The following is a 20925-nucleotide window of genomic DNA, read 5'->3' on the forward strand; positions in this document are numbered from 1 at the left end:
GCCATTCGTATTGAGCTGAGTCGTGCTACTGGTGCAAATGTTTCAGTATAATCTATACCTGGTCTCTGGGAAAAACTCCTGGCCACGACTCTAGCCTTCCTTCTTGTGATCTCGCCATTTGCTCCGTACTTATTCCTAAGGACTACCCAACTTCCAATTGTCGTGCTATTTTCTGGGCAGTCTACAAGATCCCAGGTCTTGTCTCTTAGAATAGAGACAAATTCATCTGCCATTGCCAGCATCCACTCATTTTTCTCTGGACCTGAAAATGCCATCTGAATTGGAAGCTCAGCCAGACATAAAGAACCAATTTGTCCTCCATCGTGTTCCTGGTAAAGCTTTCGAGGTCTGCCTCATGTTCCCGAACGAATCATTTTTTGTCTCCCTGGAGTATGTCGAGATTGTCGTATTTCTGGTTCTGGTTCATTTTCAAAACCAAGAAATTCTTCTTCAGAACTATCCGCATCTTTGGTGCTTTCTGTACGTTGTGTGTCTCTAGGAGTTATGTTTACATTGATGAAAGGATCAACCTGCTCTGGCTTTATCCTGGGATGATCTTCATCAAAGAGCTCTACATTTGGGTGCTGACTTGGAAGAATATCAAGATCGTATTTCCTGTCTCCTTTCCAAAACTTGACATCACATGAGATTTCCACTTTTCGTTCCTGTGGTATCCAAATTCTGAAACCTTTGGACTGCTCTGCATATCCGGAGAATATGCCCTTTTCTCCCCGAGGGTCGAATTTTCCTATGTTCGGCGATCGATTTAGGCAGTAGGTTTCACGTCCAAATTTTTCGAATTTACGAACGTTTGGAACCTTTCCAGTCCAGACTTCGTAAGGAGTTTGTCCACCCAGTTTACTCGTAGGACATCTGTTCCTAATGTAATTCGCGCTGTTGAAACAGCCTCTGCCCAGAAAGAAGGAGGAAGTCCGGTCTGCATTAATAAACTTCTGGCCATCTCGACGAGTGTACGGTTTTTCCTTTCCGCTACTCCTTGTTCCGGGTTACGCGGAATTGTCAGGCGTCGTAGGATTCCGCAGCTTTTCAACAGTGCGTCGAATCGGGAATTCACGTATTCCGTACTATTATCAGACTGCAAAATCTTTATCTTCACGTTTTTCTGTGTTTCCAGACGTTTTCTGAAGTCCTGAAACTCATTAATGACTTCATTTTTCTGACGAAGAAACTTCACTTCGCACCATCCAGTTGCATCACCGACGAATGTGACGAAGTAACGCGCATTTCCATTCGAGGAAACCCTCATAGGGCCGCAAATATCGGAATGAATCAACTCTCCTGGTTCCATTCTCGTATCGGACTTCTTCGGAAAAGGGGTATGTGTCATCTTTCGTTGGAGACAGATCTCACATTCAAAATCCTCTTCAGTGTTGATAACTTCGATACCCTCTATCCTTTTATTCTTCACTGCCTCACGTAGATCTGTTATGTTTAGATGTCCCAATCGAATGTGCCAATCCATAATAGACTCTTTTCGTACATCTTCAGCTCGGGCAAGTTTTCCCTGTTCTTCGGTGTACGACCCATTAACGTAATAAAGTCCGTCTTTTCTATGTGCAATGAATAAGGTACTATCGTTCACATCTGTAACTCGAGCGGATGTTTTGTCAAACAATACACGGTGACCCCTGACTACGATCTCCCCGACTGAGAGTAGATTAGTACGCAGATCAGGTACGTATAATGTATCGCATAGGTTGAAACTTTTATCACAACCATCAACGTTCATTGACATTTTCACAACACCTTTTGCACTTATTTTCTTTGTAGAGCTGTTTGCTAATTGTCAGAAACATTGGATTCTACTTGTGAAATATAGTCCAGATCTTTACACATGTGCGATGTACAGACGCTGTCTAGGCACCACACTGTATCTGTGTCGCGGTCCGTCACGAACTTGCACGAGTTCAGTTCTGATGTAATATATAGCAAGGTACTTCCTTCGGCCTTGTGAGCATTGTCATGATCATTTTTACTCAATTTGCACTCCTTCGCCTCATGACCTATCGTTTTACAACGATAACAACGAAGAGATGTGGATCCTCCTTTTTCGCCTTTATCGACTTTGCCTGTGGGCTTTCTATAATTCTTGTTCTTGTATTTTCGTTCAACAGTCATACAGTTTCGCATCATGTTGTTTCGATCACTGCTCCTCGCATCACTTTCTTCGACAATTTTTTTCCGTAATAAATCGGGCTTTGGAAGTTCGTCGCAAGATTCTATCGCGCACCGAAAGTATTCAAAACTGACTGGCAAGCTATACAGAAGTAATATGGATAACAAATCATTGTTGATTGCCCCGTCTATACCATTGAGCTTGTCTATGGCATCGAAAAATCTCTGCAAATGATCGCGAACATCCCCATCTTCACTCATTCTTTGAAGCACGATCTGCTTTAATAACGTTGCTATCCGCGCTGGCCCCTTCGATTGGTAAATTGACTCTAGTTTTAGCCACAATTCGTGCGAAGTGACACAATCTTTTACCTGTTTCAATTCCGAGGGTTGAATCGCCAAGATGATATCTGACATTGCTTCACCGACACGTTCTTCCCATTCTGTAATAGCGGCCGCGTTCTCGCTGACTGGTTCAGGTTTGACCTTTATCCCAGCTACGTACGCCCAAGTACGATTTTTTACTAACACAGCCTTCATATGAATTTTCCACGTGTCAAAGTTGTCCTTTGACAACCTCTCGATGCGCACCATACTTGAAGTGTTCATCTTCACACACTATTTCTTCGCAGAAGTCACTTGGCTAAAAGTTTAACTCAACCTCGCCAACCATGCGCGACACGATATTTTCACATGTCTATTTTTCAGTGTATTTTGTCACTACACATTTAATCACTTTCCAAAACGCACATCCTAGGCTCATAACCTGTTGAAAAGGCACAATGTTTCGGAAAGTAATAAGGTCAGCACAGTTTATATTAAAACAACACTATTTATTACATACGTAAATCACAAGATGGATGCAGTGAAAACAATAGACATGGAGATTACAATTGTGACATGTCAGAATGGACAAAGAAACCGTAGTGTGTAGGTGGCGTTAGTTGATGGTGGCTCAGCCAGAGTCATATGAATATAGATAAATATTCTCAACAAATAATAATAATAATAATAATAATAATAATAATAATTGTACCGGGCGGTACACCTCCACGCCGCTAATTCAAACACTGCGCCAGTTGAAACTCCTCTACTGGAGAAAGCCTGAACTTTAACAACCACATTAATTCTAGGGTTTCCCAGAAGATGTCTTTACAGTAAATTTTGAAGTGTTCTGAACTATGTCGATTTCGATTCGTTTTTGTTTTCTCTGTAGTAAGAAGTGTGAACATTCTCTTCTAGATGGCACTACTTAAGAACTACAATTGTGCACCCTACTGCGAAGTGAAGGAACCTTTTTTGAAGAAATTTTGTAGTCATAAGTTTGTTCTTTGTTAAATTTCTTTCAGTTATTTTTTGGGTTGGCAGTATAACCCTTCTCCTTCCGCTTGTTTTGAATTTAGCCAATCCCGAATTTCTCTAATTAATTTTTGACCAATAACGTATGTCTTCTCCGATATGGAGATGTTGCTTTATGCTACCCAATAAAATTGAGGGGAGTGTGGGTTCTCATTCTTGAAAGGTCTCGAATGTTCCACGAGGGTATTTAAACTGCTGATTTTCTGGTCTCCGGGCCACTTCAGTAACATCTATCCGTGTGTGATTATGTAGCAGGGGGCGGGAAGCGCCTCTTTCTTCAGGCAGCAGTTCATCCATAAGGTAATGGCCTTTTAATAACTTCTTTTCTTGCTAGCTCAGCAGTTTAACCCTCGGGGCAGGTTCGAAACTTTTATCATGTAACTTTCCTTTGAAATGTAAAAGACACTTGATATAAATTCTGTCTTTTTAACTACAAATTGGGATAGAGAGTGCCTAACACTCTCGAGCTCCCATTCATTTTGTTTTGAGGTGACTACGTTTTCATAACAGTTTCCCTTCTCTTCGTAATGTAATAAAGTTTTTCTATCGTGTCACCTCCGTAGTATGGGATTAGCCCTTGCATATGCAGCCTAGTGCCAAGTAGGTTTTAAAAAGGTGCATTAGGAGTGCAAGTTACGCTCCACTCATGTTGGTATTTTGGGGCCATGTAATTATCCTGTTTCTTTACTGAATAGGCCTCAGTAGGTTGGGTATTTTTACCCCTGTTCTTGTGTGCCTGGAGGGCAGCTTGAAGGTTGAGTTTGGTGTGGCCTTTGAATAGGCTTGAACTTTGAGAGCGGGTTGCTCTTTCTTAAATTGGGTTTCTGTGTGCCTCGAGCAGGCTTAACTGGATAATTGGGAGCTAGTGCTCCTTGGCATGGTTGGGGTTTTCTGCCCCTTGGTTGAACTTTGGACATAGGCAAAGTTGGGCTCATTGCTCAAGGATTGCGTGTCTGGGGGCTCGAAGCCCGAATCCATTAATAAATTGCAATTGTACATTCTTAATTTGTTGATATGCTACTGAGTACCTGTTATACTTGTTATTTCTTGATCTTGAAAAGAAAATATAACCTTTGTTAAATTTTAAATTAACTTTAATTTCGTAAGTTGAGACCTATTCATCCCAGCACCTCCTATCACCTCTGCCGGTCCACAAAACATCGTAACAACAACAACAATAATAATAATAATAATAATAATAATAATAATCGTATGGCCTCAGCTACCATGTGTTGACATTTCGATTTGACGCCATTTGGCTGCCTGCTTGTCAATTTCGACGTTCTATTTTACTCTAGCCTACTAGATGGCAGACTGAGAAAACCGAAACTCTCTTGGACGTCTATGGCTGAGATTTAAGGAATTTTGTATGGGAAATACAAAATATGCCAGAGTACTTTCACATGCCGACAACTCCTTTTTAGAAATTGTATGGTGTAGGGGATGTCACGGACACAAAAGTCGATCAGAGATGTGTTGTAATACAAGGTCTTCGCAAAATACTGCCAATTTGTACTATTTATTAGCCAAGAAATATATATACTGTATGTAAGTTATACAACAGAGAAGACATTAAATTTATTCCTAAATTTAGAATATTGATCTATGAATTGTGTGTGTACAATAAAATTTTGCTCTTTAAATACAACTTATATTATTATGGTGGACCCCTCGGATTATAGTTGCCCCCCCCCCCGGTCTGCGGACCACAGTTTGGGAATGGTTGCTCTAAGGTATCAAGCGGAAGACGCAGGTGATTAAAATAAGGGAAATAAGTCTGACTGAGCACTTCCCATTCCAATGACTGAACAACTCAACCACAGCTAGGTCAAAATGCAATCAAGAAACCCTATGATGAAAGTAATAATTCAGGACACTCAATTCAGAATGATTCTAAGCAGTCTTCAAGAGCAGTCTGCTCTATTTGTGTGGACTATCAAACAAATATAGAGCCTCTATGTCATTGGCTTCAAGTATGACACAATGCTTATGCCTACCTGGAAGGGAAGCAAAACTTTGAAACTTTTCTGAATTTTCAGTAATTGAACAGTTACCACTACTAAAATTCAAACCCTCTCAGAATTTAGATTCCTCAATACTAGCTCAAAATTCATCAATCTGAAATTGTTTTATCTACCATCCTTAATCAAATTTCAGTTTCCTCAATGTACCCATGCTGGTAGGATGATGATTCATGCAACATGCAAAGTCAATGTTCACTACAAGCTCACATGAAACCTGTAAGATATTTTCTATTGTTCATGATATATTAGAGATCTGTACGAATTATGATAGAGAAGTTTGGTTTTCTCTTCATTTGTTACAGAATAGTGAGAGAAGTATAGACTAAATATAAATGCATTTTTAAGTAAATACATATACTGTATGTAAGTTATACAACAGTGAAGACATTACATTTGATATTCTGTAAGGAAGATGGCCATCTAAAAATTAAGATCTGATGATATACCTAATGCAATATGGGAGGCAGCTTTACTGTAGAGCACAGGACATGCTAACAAACACCAATGATACACATGAACATTGAAGGCACTTGTCTGTTACTATGTTAATATTCTTAACTGAAATATTAATGGTATGAAAAATATAAAAAACTATTTTATTGCTTTGTCATCAGCTGGTATTGTGAGATCTCACAAAGATATATTACTATCTAGCATAATTCATAAAGCGTTCAGTCAGGATGATCAATTGAAAGAATGATTTTGTATCAGCTTTATAATGAACACTAAAATTTGTAATCGGTAACCAACCAATACTGTCACCGATAACATTGTTCTTCAATGAATGTTTCTATCTTCTTCAGTGTTTTAGCAGCACAGAAAATGGTGAATCTCTTTCAACAGATGCAATGACTCAAACTCAGACCGCATGTCAGATATGACGACCTGAGACAACCAAAACTACTTAGGATGTCAAATCAATTAATCAATCATGATCTCCATTTAGGGCAGTCCCCCAGGTGGCAGATTTCCTATCTGTTGTTTACCTATTTTTTTTCTTAAAATAACTGCAAAGAATTTGGAAATTTATTGAACATCTCCCTTGGTAAATTATTCCAATCCCCAACTTCACTCCATCATCATCATTTTCATTTCCCACTGTCCAACTCCTGCCAGGTCAGGGTGTTGATGGCACTTCTCCACTGTTCCTCTCCTGCCACCACTCCTCTTCAGTAATTGTATTCCAGTCCAGTCTTCTGTTTCTTATACTGTTCTTGACAGAGTCCATCCATCTTGCTCTGGGTCTCCCGTTTGCACTCTTTCCTTTTATCTTAGTCTCCTTTTTGGTATCCTTCCTCCTCCATTCTCATAACATGTCCGAACCATCTCGATTTATTCTTCATACTTTCACTCAGTTTTCCTATCCCTATCCCTTTCTGACCTCAACATTTTCTTACTCTGTCTCTCCTTGTCTTCCCTATCATACTCTTCAGGAACTTCATCTCACTGGCCTGAATTTTACTCCCATTTCTTGCTGTCAAAGTCCAAGTCTTTGATGCATACGTTAATATAAGAGTATAGTACATCTTGTACATTATCTCTTCACATTTCACAGGAACTTTTCTGTTCCACACTAGGTTCCTTACATTCTGGTAGAACACATTTTCCACTTGTACCCTTCTGGTGATCATCTTATCCAATCTTGCATCATTTTACTTCCCAAATATTTCAACAACCTCAAGGTTTAGTCCCATGATAGTAATGATTCCTTTTCCTTCTCTTTATCTTTTTCTTATCACCACTGTTTTCCTCTTCTCCACACCGATTTTCAAACCATTTTTCTCAATACTGTCATTTAAAGCTTTTTTTTTTTTTGCTAGTTGCTTTATGTCGCACCGACACAGATGGGTCTTATGGCAACGATGGGACAGGAAATGGCTAGGAGTGGGAAGGAAGCGGCCGTAGCCTTAATTAAGGTACAGCCCCAGCATTTGCCTGGTGTGAAAATGGGAAACCACGGAAAACCATTTTCAGGGCGGCCGACAGTATTTAAAGCTTCTAGCTGGATTAGCACTTCTATATTGTTCATTCCCCAGATCTATATGTCATTAGCAAACAACAGTATTTTCATATCCCCTCCAAATCTTCCCTCTGTTTCCTTTAGAATTTCATCCATAACCATTATAAACATAAGTGGAGAAAATACACTTCTCTGTGTTAGTCCAGTTTGGTTTCTAAACCAATCTGCTCTCCCCACTGGAGTCTGGACACAACTGGAACAATTCTTAAACATTGCTTTCATTAGTTCTCTTGACTGCCTTCCACATCCTTTTCCTTCCAGGGTTTCCCAAACCTTTTCTCTATTAACACTATCATATGACCTTTCTACATCAAGGAATGCCATCACCAGATCTTTTCCATATTCCCACTGTTATTACATTAGTAATCTCATGGTAAATATAGAGTCTATTGCTGACCTGCCCTGTCAAAATCCATACGGCTTTTCTTCTAAATTTTATTCCACCATTCCTCTCATCCTCTATTCTATTATTCTCTCCAATATTTTGGCTACTTGTGACAACAGTGTAACTTCTCAATAATTGTCACATACCTTCCTGTCATCTTTCTTAAATACTGGTATTATTACACCTTTACACCAATCATCAGGCATTTGCTTTTTTCCTCCATTTACACCTTAGCTGCCTATATAACCAATGTAGACCAATAAGTCCTGCTGCCCTTATTATTTCCACACATATTTTCATCCATCCCTACCACTTTTCCTGTTTTCATTTGTTTAACATCCATTTCCACTTCTGCCATTGCAATATCACTCTCAATTTCTGGGTCATCCTCATTCACTACTTCAGATAATGCTCCACCTGCTCTAATTCCTTGAGTTCTATTTTCTACAAATAGCCACCCATTCAGGCACTCTTTTGCCTAGTCCAACTGCACTAATTTTTGCCAGTAGTCTCCCATGATCTACCCTATCAAATGCCTTAGAAAGGTTGATTGTGATACAGTCCACTTGATCTCCTGAATATAAGATATCTGCTATATCTTGCTGGAATCCTAGAAGTTGAGCTTCAGCAGAATAACCTTTCCTAAACCAAAACTGCCTTCTATCGAACCAGTTAATTTTGCAAACTTGTCTAATATAATCAGAAATAAAGTTTCCCAAAGATTACATGCAACATGTCAAACTGACTGGCCTGTACTATATCATCATTCATGTGTTTAAATTTTAAAAACTATTCCTTACAAATTTTTTACATTGTTGATGAATAATTTCAATTATGCTGAAGGCCATAGTTGAAGAAGATCATTACCTTCTGTCATCATGTCATAATTTTGATGCAGGTCATGAAAAGACATGTTTTAAAATGAAGTTTTATGTTATGTAACATGAATGTTCATTTTTAGCTAGTTGGTTAGTCAGTTAGTTAGCCATAACTCTACTCAAGAAAAGATTTATTAGAGGGAATCTTCTGTCAATAACATATTCCCAAATTAAAAGCAATGGCTTGAAAGTTTGTCCTTTACACGTTACTTATTCCTTTACAAAAATGTTTACCACAATGCAATATAAAGATTAATAGTATGGCCAGAGGACAAGTACAAAAATCACACTTATGACCCACAACAGAGAGAAACCAACTACCATCATACAGAACTAGAATACATCAGTAGGGTTCCCAAGAGCCAGAAGTGAACAATAATGATGTAGCAAATAGCAGGCAAGAGAGAAACAACACTCACAGTGGGGAAGCTTGGGCTCGGGGGTGAGATAGCCTCCTGCAAACAACAACCAACGTTAAATAGTGCAATCCTAGAGAAGAAAGTGCAAAAACAGGTCATTTACATCACTGGAATTATTCATACCACTTTTCAGCAAACAGTTTCACTAACAGAAGAAAAGTTTAGAACAGCAACAATACAGTGTATTAATGAGTCTGTAGTGTAAAAAGCAGATCATTCAAGATATAGTCTGCTTCACCTGTGCTGCTACTTTATTCCTTGACAATTTATTAACAACTCACTAAAGCTTTTAATTTGCTCTATGAAGTCCATGGCAAAGAAAATCATGGAGCAAATGAATAGGTGATCCACTCATCATAATCATCATGTCATCATTCAGGACAGTGCACACTGCATGTAGCGTCTTTAGGTTTGTCTACCTCATGACTACACTCACATAAAAATATTTTTCACCTTAAATCAGCTTACTGGCTTACTTCGACAAGTGTCGCTAGAACATAATCAAACAGGCCCCAAGTTACTTAGACGAGTGGCACTCATGAAGTCTTTATCATTAATTTTTGCTCTTTTAATGGCTCAAACTACCATGAGAAGGTGAGTGGAGTTCAATGGCAGGACCTATATTCATAGAAGCACTGCTTTTACAGCCTCATTGGACCACTTGAATTCAATACCATTTCCAATTTAAATTATATAAGCTAGGAAGTTCCGTCCCTCGAAAGGGTCCCCAGTCTACAGCACCCTCTGCCTACGTCAGCTTCCTAAAATAAATGGATAAAAAGATTTCCAGTCTGGGACCACACAGGACGTCATCTTGCATCAAATTTGTGTTAGGAAACCTTCATGTCCATAAATATATCACGACCCCTTAAAAAAACAATAATAATGCTATTGGTTTTACATCCCATGAACTAACTTTTTACAGTTTTCAGAGAAGCTGCAGTGCTGGAATGTTGTCCCATAGGAGTTCTTTTATGTGCCAGTAAATCTACCGGCATAAGGCAGATGTGTTTCAGCATCTTCAAATACCACTGGACTGAGGCAAGATTGAACCTGCCAAGTTGGGTTCAGAAGGCTGACGCTCAACCGTATTAGATATTTAGCCTGGCTATAAATAACAACTGCCATCTGTAGTTATATTTACTATAGAAGAGTGCTTTGTATTTTTCCAAAGAATTTAGTATTGATAAGGGTTCTTTTTGAAGCATGATGAATAGCTAAATTAACTTAACCTGCTTGCAAAACTGGAGATTAGTATCCACCACACTCTGGATTCAATGAAATATTGATGCTACTGGTCTGGAGTGGGGAGGACGCTTGCCACGCTAGTAGGGAGAATACAAAGTCAGTGACGTGATGGAAGGTGTGAGATTGAAGTGCAAGCATAGAAGTACTTAAGGGCATACTGCGGATGCTACAAAAATATTTTCAATACATAGGTATTAAAATTGTTACATTGGTATTGTTCACATTAATATACAACCTGTGACAATAAAGTTCGGCAAATAGTCCTGTACTATCAACATAGATGAACAATGCACGACAGTGACCTTACTGTACTTCGAAATAGTCCCCTCCCATAACTATGCACTGCTGAGATCAGTGATACATGTCCTGGAAACTTTGCAAGAAGGCTTCCTTTGGGATGGTGTTCAAAAGCCGCGTCACATTTTGCTGGATGTCAGGAATATCGTCAAATCTCTTTCCGTTCAAAGTGAGTTTGACGCGTGACATTTCTGCTCTGATTTTTTTCTGACAAGGGGATCCCGGAGAATGCCATTCCATGCTTTGCTGTTTCGTTTCAGGGTTGTACCTGAGACACCAGGTTTCATCCTCAGTGACAGAACAGTTCAAGAAATTTGGTGTCGCATCCACTGTTTCGACAAAATCCTGTGAAGCCTCTAAACATGTCTGCTTCTGATTGTCAGTCACGTGATGTGGCACAAGACGAGAACACGTTTTCCTCTTCCCTAACTTCTGGGCAACAATCTGTCGCACGGATTCACGGTTAATCTGCAGTTCACCCGCTATCATACACACAGTTAATTGCCGATTGTTCATGATTAATGTCTTCACCTTCTCAATGTTTTCATCACTGACGGCAGTTGCCGGTCTTCCGCTATGGGGGTTGTCAGAGACACTTTCCCGGCCTCCTCGAAAACGGGCGAACCACTCGTACACACACGTCAAGGACAGTGCTTGATCTTCATAAACATGTACCAGCATCGCATGTGTTTCTTTCGGTGTCCTGCCAAGCTTAAAACAAAACTGTACATTGATCTTTTGGTCGTTCATGTTCCTGTTCGCAGTTCAGAACAAACGCACTAAACACGCACTGTGTCAAACAGTTCTTACACGGCACACACATGATGCTCAACTGAACAACGTTGGGAGCAGGTGGTCAAAACCCGCTGCTACGCAGGTGCAGCATTGTGTCTCGCCAGTGTTGCTGGATTGACCGCTCTGACTTCACTCACCGAATTTATTGTCACAGGTTGTAATTTGTATGTTTGGACTCAGATGCCATACACAAGGCTAGTTTCAAATCTTCATTAACACGTACCAGCACCGCATGTGTTTCTTTCGGTGTCCTGCCAAGCTTAAAACAAAACTGTAGCACTAAAGTGTCAGATCAAGTTATATGAAGAGAGACAGGACTTAATACTACAAAGCCCAGCCCCGCGGTGTAGGGGGCAACGCGTGCGCCTGTTACCCGGTGGCCCCGGGTTCGATTCCCAGTCAGGTCAGGGTTTTTTAATTGTAATGATTAATATCCCTGGCCTGGGGACTGGGTGTTTGTGACGTCCTTAATCTTCCTTTCCTCACACACAACATTCCACACTACCGCCATTCCAATTACACGCAAGTTCATACAATATGGTGCCAGTAGGGGCAAAAGATCCACATGGGTTTAAAAAAGAGCAAAACAGTGGTAATGAAAGTTAACAGGACAAATACAACTTGTAAGCTCACCCTCGATGGAGAGAAGATTGAACCTTCAAATATCTGGGGAGTACAATATCAAATGATGGAAGTGCCAAGAACAAGGTGTTGAACAGGGTGGAAAAAGGATCGAACTTCTTCCATCAAGTACGGAACATAGTGTGGGACAAGAGAGTTCCTCAGAGGGCTAAAGAGACTATATTTAAGACTTGCTCTTTTTTTTAAAATTAATATTACAAAAGCAGTTTATTTTATTTTATGAAATACTTCCTCTCATGCAGAGGTTGCCTTGCGACAAAGTATACTTTTACATTTAATTTTACTATACAAATAATCATTTGCATCTGACAGCAATTTTTATTGCTTCAGAACATACCAACTTGAGTTTGCTATCTTTATTACTATATTTACCGGTACTCACATAATTTTCCTGCATTTCAAACCTTTTTCAACTTCACCATTTGGGCGAAGGGGAATAATATGTAAATTTAATTTTGAATCAAGAATTCAGATTTAAATCCATAACTTATTCAGTACGGTCCTTCCGTAACTGCATGCAAGAGATACCCTCCTTTGAAGACAAAGGGTGTTCCTCTTCATGAATCTACAGTCACCCTCGACTTGTTTTAAACTATGAGATGTCTATATAGCTTTCCTCCGTGATCTGCAGCGCCTGTATAACTGTGGAGTTTTGTGTGAAACTGAATAGTCATAATCCAATTACATAATTTTAATACCTCTTTATCAATTGCTGGATACTACCCAAATTTTGATCCTAGAAGTAATACGGCTGTCTTCTTGGCACATTGACCATTCTTTTTGTTTATGCTAGTAGTGTACATGTGACACATCTACACAAACATCATATGGCGCAGTACAATTACTGCTATTTTCTGCAAACATGATCACTGTTAATTTAAATTGTGTGTTGTAACTCCGGTTTTTCTTACCTATCACTAACCACTACTCACTTATGTATGTAAAGGGACCGGTATATGTTACAGACTAAGTGTGTGTCTCCCACCTGATTACTACAACAAGTGTAGTAGCGATGCGGTAACAGACCAATACTATGCAAAGCTTGCTGAGTGGTACCATTGCTGCATTGTTGCTGCTTGCGCTTCTCAGTCACTGCCTTCAAACTGATAACCAGCTGCTGAAACAATGCATGTTTTCACAGCTGCACATCCCCTTCCCCAAAAATGAACAAAGAACACTATGATGATTGAAAACTTTTACACAACCATGGCAAGGAAAATTATGCAAATTGTCATGCCAAAATCAAAGGTGGAAAATTTATGCAAGGGGGAAATTATGTGGGTAAATACTAAATATTTTAAAATGAATTCTCCCAGAATTTTTTTTAAAAAATGCTAGAGTTAGTCACAAAACAGAGAGTACTGAAATTCATACTATTACAGATATGTAAATGTTCGTTTTAAATGGAAAAATTGCACCAAGACCAATCATGGCATTTATGCTTCTGTTAATTTTTCTTCACATTCTAGGACCAACTTTATGGCTGTAATGTATGCATAGAAAAAATATGCACTGTTGTACTCCAAGTACTGTATCATTTTCTGTTGAACGGTGAACTGACACTAGGAACACAACGAAGATCCAGTGCGGTGGATTTGGTCAAAACTAGCAAAAACCTGCCAGGAACTGGAGCCGGGCCTCTTACAGATAACAAACAAATAAGAGACGCAAAGAAATAAAAATATAACAGTAATAAGGGCAAGAACTTAAATTTATTATGGAGAGGAAATAAAAAAATAAAAAAAAGGTTGCATAGGTAAACTAAGGGGGCCAAAAATCAAATAGGTAGTATTAATAATATGTGGCACATAAACAAAATACACCAGACTCATTGATTATAGCACCTTCACATATGCTTACCTTCATAAAAGACGTGACGAAAAGTTTGGTATAAGGACTTGGCATCTATATTAATTAAATGAAGAATTTGAAGAATATGAATTCAGGTGGGTACAAAACATATCTTTGTAGCACATCGGGTCTAAACAGTCATAAATTTAGGGAGTAATAACACCTAACCATAACATTCTCCCTTTTAATTCCCCAGATAAGACATAAAACTCTCAACAATAAAAAATCACGTCCCCCGAGAATACAATACCATTAAGTAAAAGAGCTTAAAACGGGAGAAGAGGGAAGGGTGCACCGAGCTCATAAAAATAAATGCAAAGAGAAAAGGGGAAGTTACCATGGTTTCACGCCAAACAACTAAAACATATGGAAAGGCAACCCACAAAGAATAAAACATACTAAACTAGAAAATAGGTCAAGAAAGCCAAAGACTGCAATTTGAAACAAGCAATAAATTAGGCACAAAAGGTATCACGAATCACGCGTCAGAACCACACACGCTCACACAGAGACCAAGGGGTTAGGTCGCCGAAATAAAGGGACGTATAAGAACGTCAACGCACAGCACATAACAAAATAAACAACCGCTCTCAAGCTCAGATAATATGAACCAGAAAGTGGTCCATTTTAAAGAGACGGAGTGTCTCCAACACCAAAACACACAGAAGCAGGCCAATCGCGTTGTTAGCTTGTATTCATACCAAGTCTATGAAGTGGACATGAATTATACAGAACACGCGATAAAATAATACAACATGAGCTCAAGCAGAATGTTAATGAAGCGACATGAGTAAAAGGTCTCGGTCGGCACACAGCAAACAATCTCATACACACATGAATCCGTGTCGCGTTCTGTTCTCAAAACATAGTGAAGTAAAGGAAAATCAAAGTTAACACACAAATAAATTAGAAACACACGTAATGAGGGAAGCCTTTCTAACCCAACAATGGTGAGCACAGAACGAAGCAATAATAAAACCAAGAGAAGATTAAAGAAAAATAAATACCTCGATTACATACGCAATTAACATTCTCGAAAGGCCAAGATGTGTACAGAAATCTTGAATCTGTTAAAATATCTTTTATATGCCACAAAGGCGACTTGGAAATCCAATCCTTCCATCTTCTCAAGTCAAAACTCCCCACCCTAACAACCAGAAAGAATAACCCAACAAGACGTGGCAGAAAAGAAATGCTTTGACCTATGCTAACGTATGAGATGCCATCTACCGGAATAAGGAGATTACATAGTGGTAACAACACATGATGGGAAAGAGTAACAGTTCACAAATATAAGAGTTCGCTAGGAACGTGAAGACTTCAGAAAAGGCAAACGTACCATAAAACGATATGGTGCGGTTGAATGGACATGACCAAGGGTAGATCATCTTATTAGCAGCATCAAAATCAAATGAGATTTCTCACAACAGAGAAGTATTCTTAAGCATACTTTTTCCAAATGGAAAGTGAATCAAACAATTAGAGGTTTTTTTTTCAATTTTCATAGCCATAAGTAGAATAATGCTATTTCCCCCCAATTAAAAGCATCCCTGTCCACTTACTAGGCCATTAATAACGAGCCTTTCACTCCAAAATTTCTGTCTAGAGCAAATGTGTTCTCCAGCAAATAATTACTACAAACATAATTCAACCATGGATTCTGTAATTTGTTCCAAAACTCTCTCTCTCTCTTTCTGTCAAAATTTTTAACAAATTGCTTTGGACATATATCACAATTAATTTAATTATCTGACATAACATCTTAGGTTTGCCGAACGACACAATAGTTTACAAATTTTGAAGAAATACATTTAGAAAATAGTCGACATGAAACAAAATGGTACAATGATTCAAGTAACAAGTTTCTTTTAAGAGTACTTTTTTGTTTTTAGAGGAGTTTAATTCTGCAAGTAATCTTGACAAGGAAAAAGTAGGCCTATATGGTATTAAGGTTCTTCTTTAGCTACCTGTTTGCTGTATTTGGTGAATAACATACAAAAAACATTTTCTAATTTGTCAAAGGCAACCGTGGAAATATTATGAGAAGTAAATACAAAACAACCACACCAATAGTTTTAGATGAAACATTCACAGAAAGAAGAAAAACCACTCAAGCAGTACTCACACAGGAAAGTTTACGACCATGAAAAAATACATTACAGAGACTGACATTCCTGGTGCAACACTTTAAACTATTAAAAGGGGGAGTAGGGAAAAGAGGGGAACCACTTTAAGAATGAGAAGTTAAATGGTTTTTAAAGTCATACATTTTCTTCACATTGTAATTTCTCATTAATTGGTAACTCATTGAAAATTTTTCCTTCCTCTTTCAAACTCTTCACAAGTGAGAGATGATACAGATATCAATGATACACAGGGAGCCAGCGCCAAAGGTATATAAAAATACATGCTTATATTTTAGTACACACAAGGAATATACAGTAAAACTTTGTTTATATGTTATCCAGGGGACTGAAGGGAACTAGAAGAAAAAAGCAACATATAAATGTGAAAAACACTTAAATGGAAGTATGTAAATATGAAGAGGAAGTTACATTGAAAAAATATATATGGCAAAATGAAACAATACAAAAATAAATGAAATGTACCAAGATTGAAAAAATAAAATGAAAGACTCACGTTACAATTACAGTAATCAATTATCTTGGCTTGAATTTTTGTTGGCTGCGGCCATGGCATGAACTATGTTCTCAAACCGGTACAATTCGGACATTATTTCCTCAGAAATGTTACGGCATGTCACAAAATGTTTGATAGGCTATAAAGCATCGACAGCATCATTAAAGTCCACTGAAGTATGCTGCGGCTCTTCAACATCATCATCGTTACATAATTTGCTTTACGTTGCATCGACATAGATAGGTCTTACGGTGTCACTGTTACAGTCCTTGTTCAGATCCCATAGGGCGTCTTCAACTACCTCAGAGATAGCCATGGCTTCTGCAATGATGAGGTTGGTGTCAACATTTATGTAATCCTTGAATGATGCATCCTCTTCCAATTTCCCCCATTCACTGTCATTATCAGGAACTTCAACTTTATCATCGATGATATCACCAAGGAAAATTGTATAGCACCACCTCCTCTCCTACTCTGCCAACAGCATTTTTATGGTGAAAATTATTTCCATCGACAGGACTCAAACCAGTTAACCACAGTGTCAGACCATTAAGACTCGACGCCTTAACAAACGTAACTGCCAGGCGGACTAGGACAATGCAACAGTAGTCCAGCATTCTTCTAATGAATGAAGTTGGTTTGAATGATCACTAAACTAACAAGGCAATTATCGTGTGGAAATTCTCATTTCATCAAAAGGGAATAATTTGACTTTCCTTCCTGATAAAGAACACAAATCATATGATCAAGAAAATGGTCTCAACTGTCTTACTTCACATAGTCTTCCCTAAAGCTCAAAGATAAGCACCCACACTATGGCCAGATAGTCACTATCTACAGTATATGGTTTATTCTCACAGGTGACTATGGAGCCAGCGTATACAGGGTTATTCAGCTAAATTGTCCACCTCAAATAACTTGTGAACAGTTAAAGATATTTACATTCTGTTTTCACTTTTAGTAATGGAAGGGGCTCATAATTAGACTTCCAGAACTCTTTCATGCATTGACTTCTTCTGAAATGATGCTACCAACTTTCTCAAATGACATTACAATGTTTTTCTACACACAGCCTCTTTCTTTCTTTGCTCGTATCAAATCAGTTAAGTAAAATGGAGATGATGAACAGTAAGAGGTAAAATACATAAATTAAGATGCAGTACAGTAAAATAATAATAAAAATATACAGTAGTCAAATTATTCTAAACCTAACATTACAAATCCATGACACCAAGACAAGTCAACTGAACCATTCAAAAAATGTCTTGATCGCTAGGCAGTCCTTATCCTATTAAATGTTCTGTGTCCAGCAGCAGGCAACGTCAACAGTATGAGGATTGGCAAGTATTAAATCTTCCATTGTGCATGATGTTGGACACACAGGCCACCGGTAAAGGTGATGAACTGTCTGTAGTTCCCTGCAATAACAGAGGGAAGAGCCACTTGAAAGCCTCCATTTCTGAAGATTCAGCTTGGTTCAGCCTACTTAGCCTGTTGAGTGCCTTCCATGTAGCCCAGTCCTCCTTGTGGCCAGGAGGGAGGCCATCTTTTGGGGTCATTTTTAAACCTACAAACATTACAAATTCAGCACCATGATTATTTTGAAGAATTAGACAAGTACTTCTTGAGAAAATGTAATGTAATTCAAATGTGGTTCATTTGCCAGCTGGGAACTGCCCTGTTCGATTTGCACTACATATAAAATATGAGCTAGCTGTTGACATACAGAGCTGCTTCACCTTTTCCTCACATATACGTATTCTCTCTAATGAACTCGTAAATACAATATGATACAATGTATGATTTAACATCTGTAATATAGTCATAGATAACAGGTAAATGAAAAGCAGATAAGCTATAGGTTCTATGAGACAACATTATTATCCTGGCAAGACATTAAACCACACAGGACCGGGCGAGTTGGCTGTGTGGTTAGGGGCGTGTGGCTGTGAGATTGCATCCGGGAGATAGTGGGTTCGAATCCCACTGTCGGCAGCCCTAAAGATAGATAACCGTGGTTTCCCATTTTCACACCAGGCAAATGCTGGGGCTGTACCTTAAATAAGGCCATGGCCGCTTCCTTCCAATTCCTAGGCATTTCCTATCCAATTGTCGCCATAAGACCTATCTGTGTCTGTGCAACGTAAAGCCACTAGCAAAAAAACCACACAAGACCAAACGAGCTATCTGTGCTGCATGAGCCACTTAGCTGTTAGCTTACATTTGGAAAATGGTTGCTCCAAACCCCACCATCAGTAGCCCTGAAGACGTTTCTCCATGGCTGACTATTTTCACACCATTTTCACTTAATGGGCATGACCGCTGCCTCCTTGCTCCCAGCACTTTCCTAACCGATTGTCACAGAGAACCCATGTGAGTTAGTGCTAACATTAGGAAAAAAGAAAACAATACATTATTGATGTCAGGAAGGACATCTGCCCATAAAACTGGGCCAAATCGACATGTGTGACACGGATTATAACATAACCCCAAGAATTTGTGGGAAAAGTGTCAGAGAAAGAAGGAGAAACAATAAATAAAAAGAAAGAAAGGCCTAGTTTGAATGTTTAAAGTAATGGAGGTAGTGGAATTGAGTATTATTTGAAGAAGTAGTACAACTGGGGAATCTCTTCTTCTTAACACTAATCAGAAGAGAAAATAGTAGTAGTTCAATTCTTCGAAGAATGAACAAAATAGAGAGAATGGCCAAGAAGGACGTGAAAATGAAAGACTCCCTAGACTTTGCAAACCTACCACTGTCGGGATCAGAGAAGAACAAGGGTTAACTAAGGGAAGTAGGAGAGGAAAGGAAATCCGCTGCATATTTGCTTTTCCTTTACCTGTTACCTACAGTGATATTAAAGTTAAATCATACATTTTATCATAGTGTATTTATGAGTACAATAAAGAGAATACTTACCTGTCAGAAGAAGGTGAAGCAAATTTGTATCTCAACAGCTAGCTCGTGTTTCATATGTAGCACAAATCAAACAGGGCAGTCCCCAGCTAGCAAAAGAAGCGTTAGAATACATTACATTTTCTCGAGAAGTACTTGTCTAATTTTCAAAATAATCAGTGTGCTGTATTTGTACTGTCTGTAGGTTTAAGGCCATGCATAGAAAACAGTGTAATTCCATTTTAAAAAACGAAGTACCATCATCTCAGAGAACAGTAACGCCACGGAAAAGTACTAAAATCCGATTATGAGCCCCTTGGCACCATTACTGAAAGTGAAAACAGAAAGGCAATAACCTGAACAGTTGACAAGTTATTTGAGGTGAACAACTTAGCTGAAAAGCCCTGTTTAATGTAGCATATCTTACCATCATTCTGGAACAAACTAGCCTGAAGTTCTACACAATATGAAACTCTACTGGCTGCAGTTCAATTGTAGAGTAGGCAGAGACAAACAAACTTCTTTCGTATTTCCAAGATCTGTATTTGTAACATGAATTATGGCTTGGCTTGGGTAGCTACAGGCTTCAAGTTGTGTGTGTCGCCGTTCTGTTTTTAATTGTGGAATATTTATATTATTTTTCACTTGTGAAATTCTACCTGGATGGGAAAATTTTCTGTCATTTATTTGTTGTCATTTAAATTTGATTTCTTTATCCATGCAATTTTATTTGCTGTTTGAGCCACATTTTGTTTTCGTGCTTGTATCCGTGTTCCTGTCATTGCTTAATTATTGACGTGGGGATTTATTGCAACAAATTTCAATTTTTAACTAGATTTATAGTTAGTAACAGGCCCGTATTCTTTTTATCAAGTACGAATTAATTTAAGATAGATGATCATCTATTTAATAGTATCGATCTATGAATTTTCTTTATGGTCCAAGAAATTATAATTTATTTAATACCGAGCTCGATAGCTGCAGTTGCTTAAGTGCAGCCAGTATCCAGTATTCGGGAGATAGTGGGTTCGAACGCCACTGTTGGCAACCCTGAAAATGGTTTTCCGTGGTTTCCCATTTTCACACCAGGCAAATGCTGGGGCTGTACCTTGATTAAGGCCACGGTCGCTTCCTTCCCATTCCTAGCCCCTTCCTGTCCCATCATCGCCATAAGACCTATCTGTGCCGGTGCGACATAAAGCAACTTGTAAGAAAAAAAAAAGAAAAAAATTAATAGGTTGCAACTTTTCAGTATTCTAAACTTTTAAGGTTTTAAGTAAATATTAGTTATTAATTATTTAAAGATATCAGTTTTTAATTTTCTAATAGAGTAGA

At 38.6% G+C, this 20925-nt stretch overlaps 1 protein-coding gene across 9 annotated transcripts in view; it reads right to left on the reverse strand.

The window, feature by feature from the left end:
- Window positions 1–20925, reverse strand: part of lqf (epsin homolog lqf) — a 255684-nt gene that overhangs the window by 183418 nt on the left and 51341 nt on the right. For 8 of the 9 annotated variants that reach the window (XM_068228319.1, XM_067149807.2, XM_067149808.2 and 5 more), the window contains one exon: window positions 9222–9257. The exons of the other annotated variant lie outside the window; for it this stretch is intronic. In XM_068228319.1, the coding sequence (XP_068084420.1) occupies window positions 9222–9257 (36 nt within the window). The remainder of the gene's footprint in view (window positions 1–9221; window positions 9258–20925) is intronic. 9 annotated transcript variants of the gene reach the window in all.

The sequence above is a fragment of the Anabrus simplex genome, chromosome 6 (assembly GCF_040414725.1).
Source record: "Anabrus simplex isolate iqAnaSimp1 chromosome 6, ASM4041472v1, whole genome shotgun sequence".
NCBI classification, from domain to species: domain Eukaryota; kingdom Metazoa; phylum Arthropoda; class Insecta; order Orthoptera; family Tettigoniidae; genus Anabrus; species Anabrus simplex.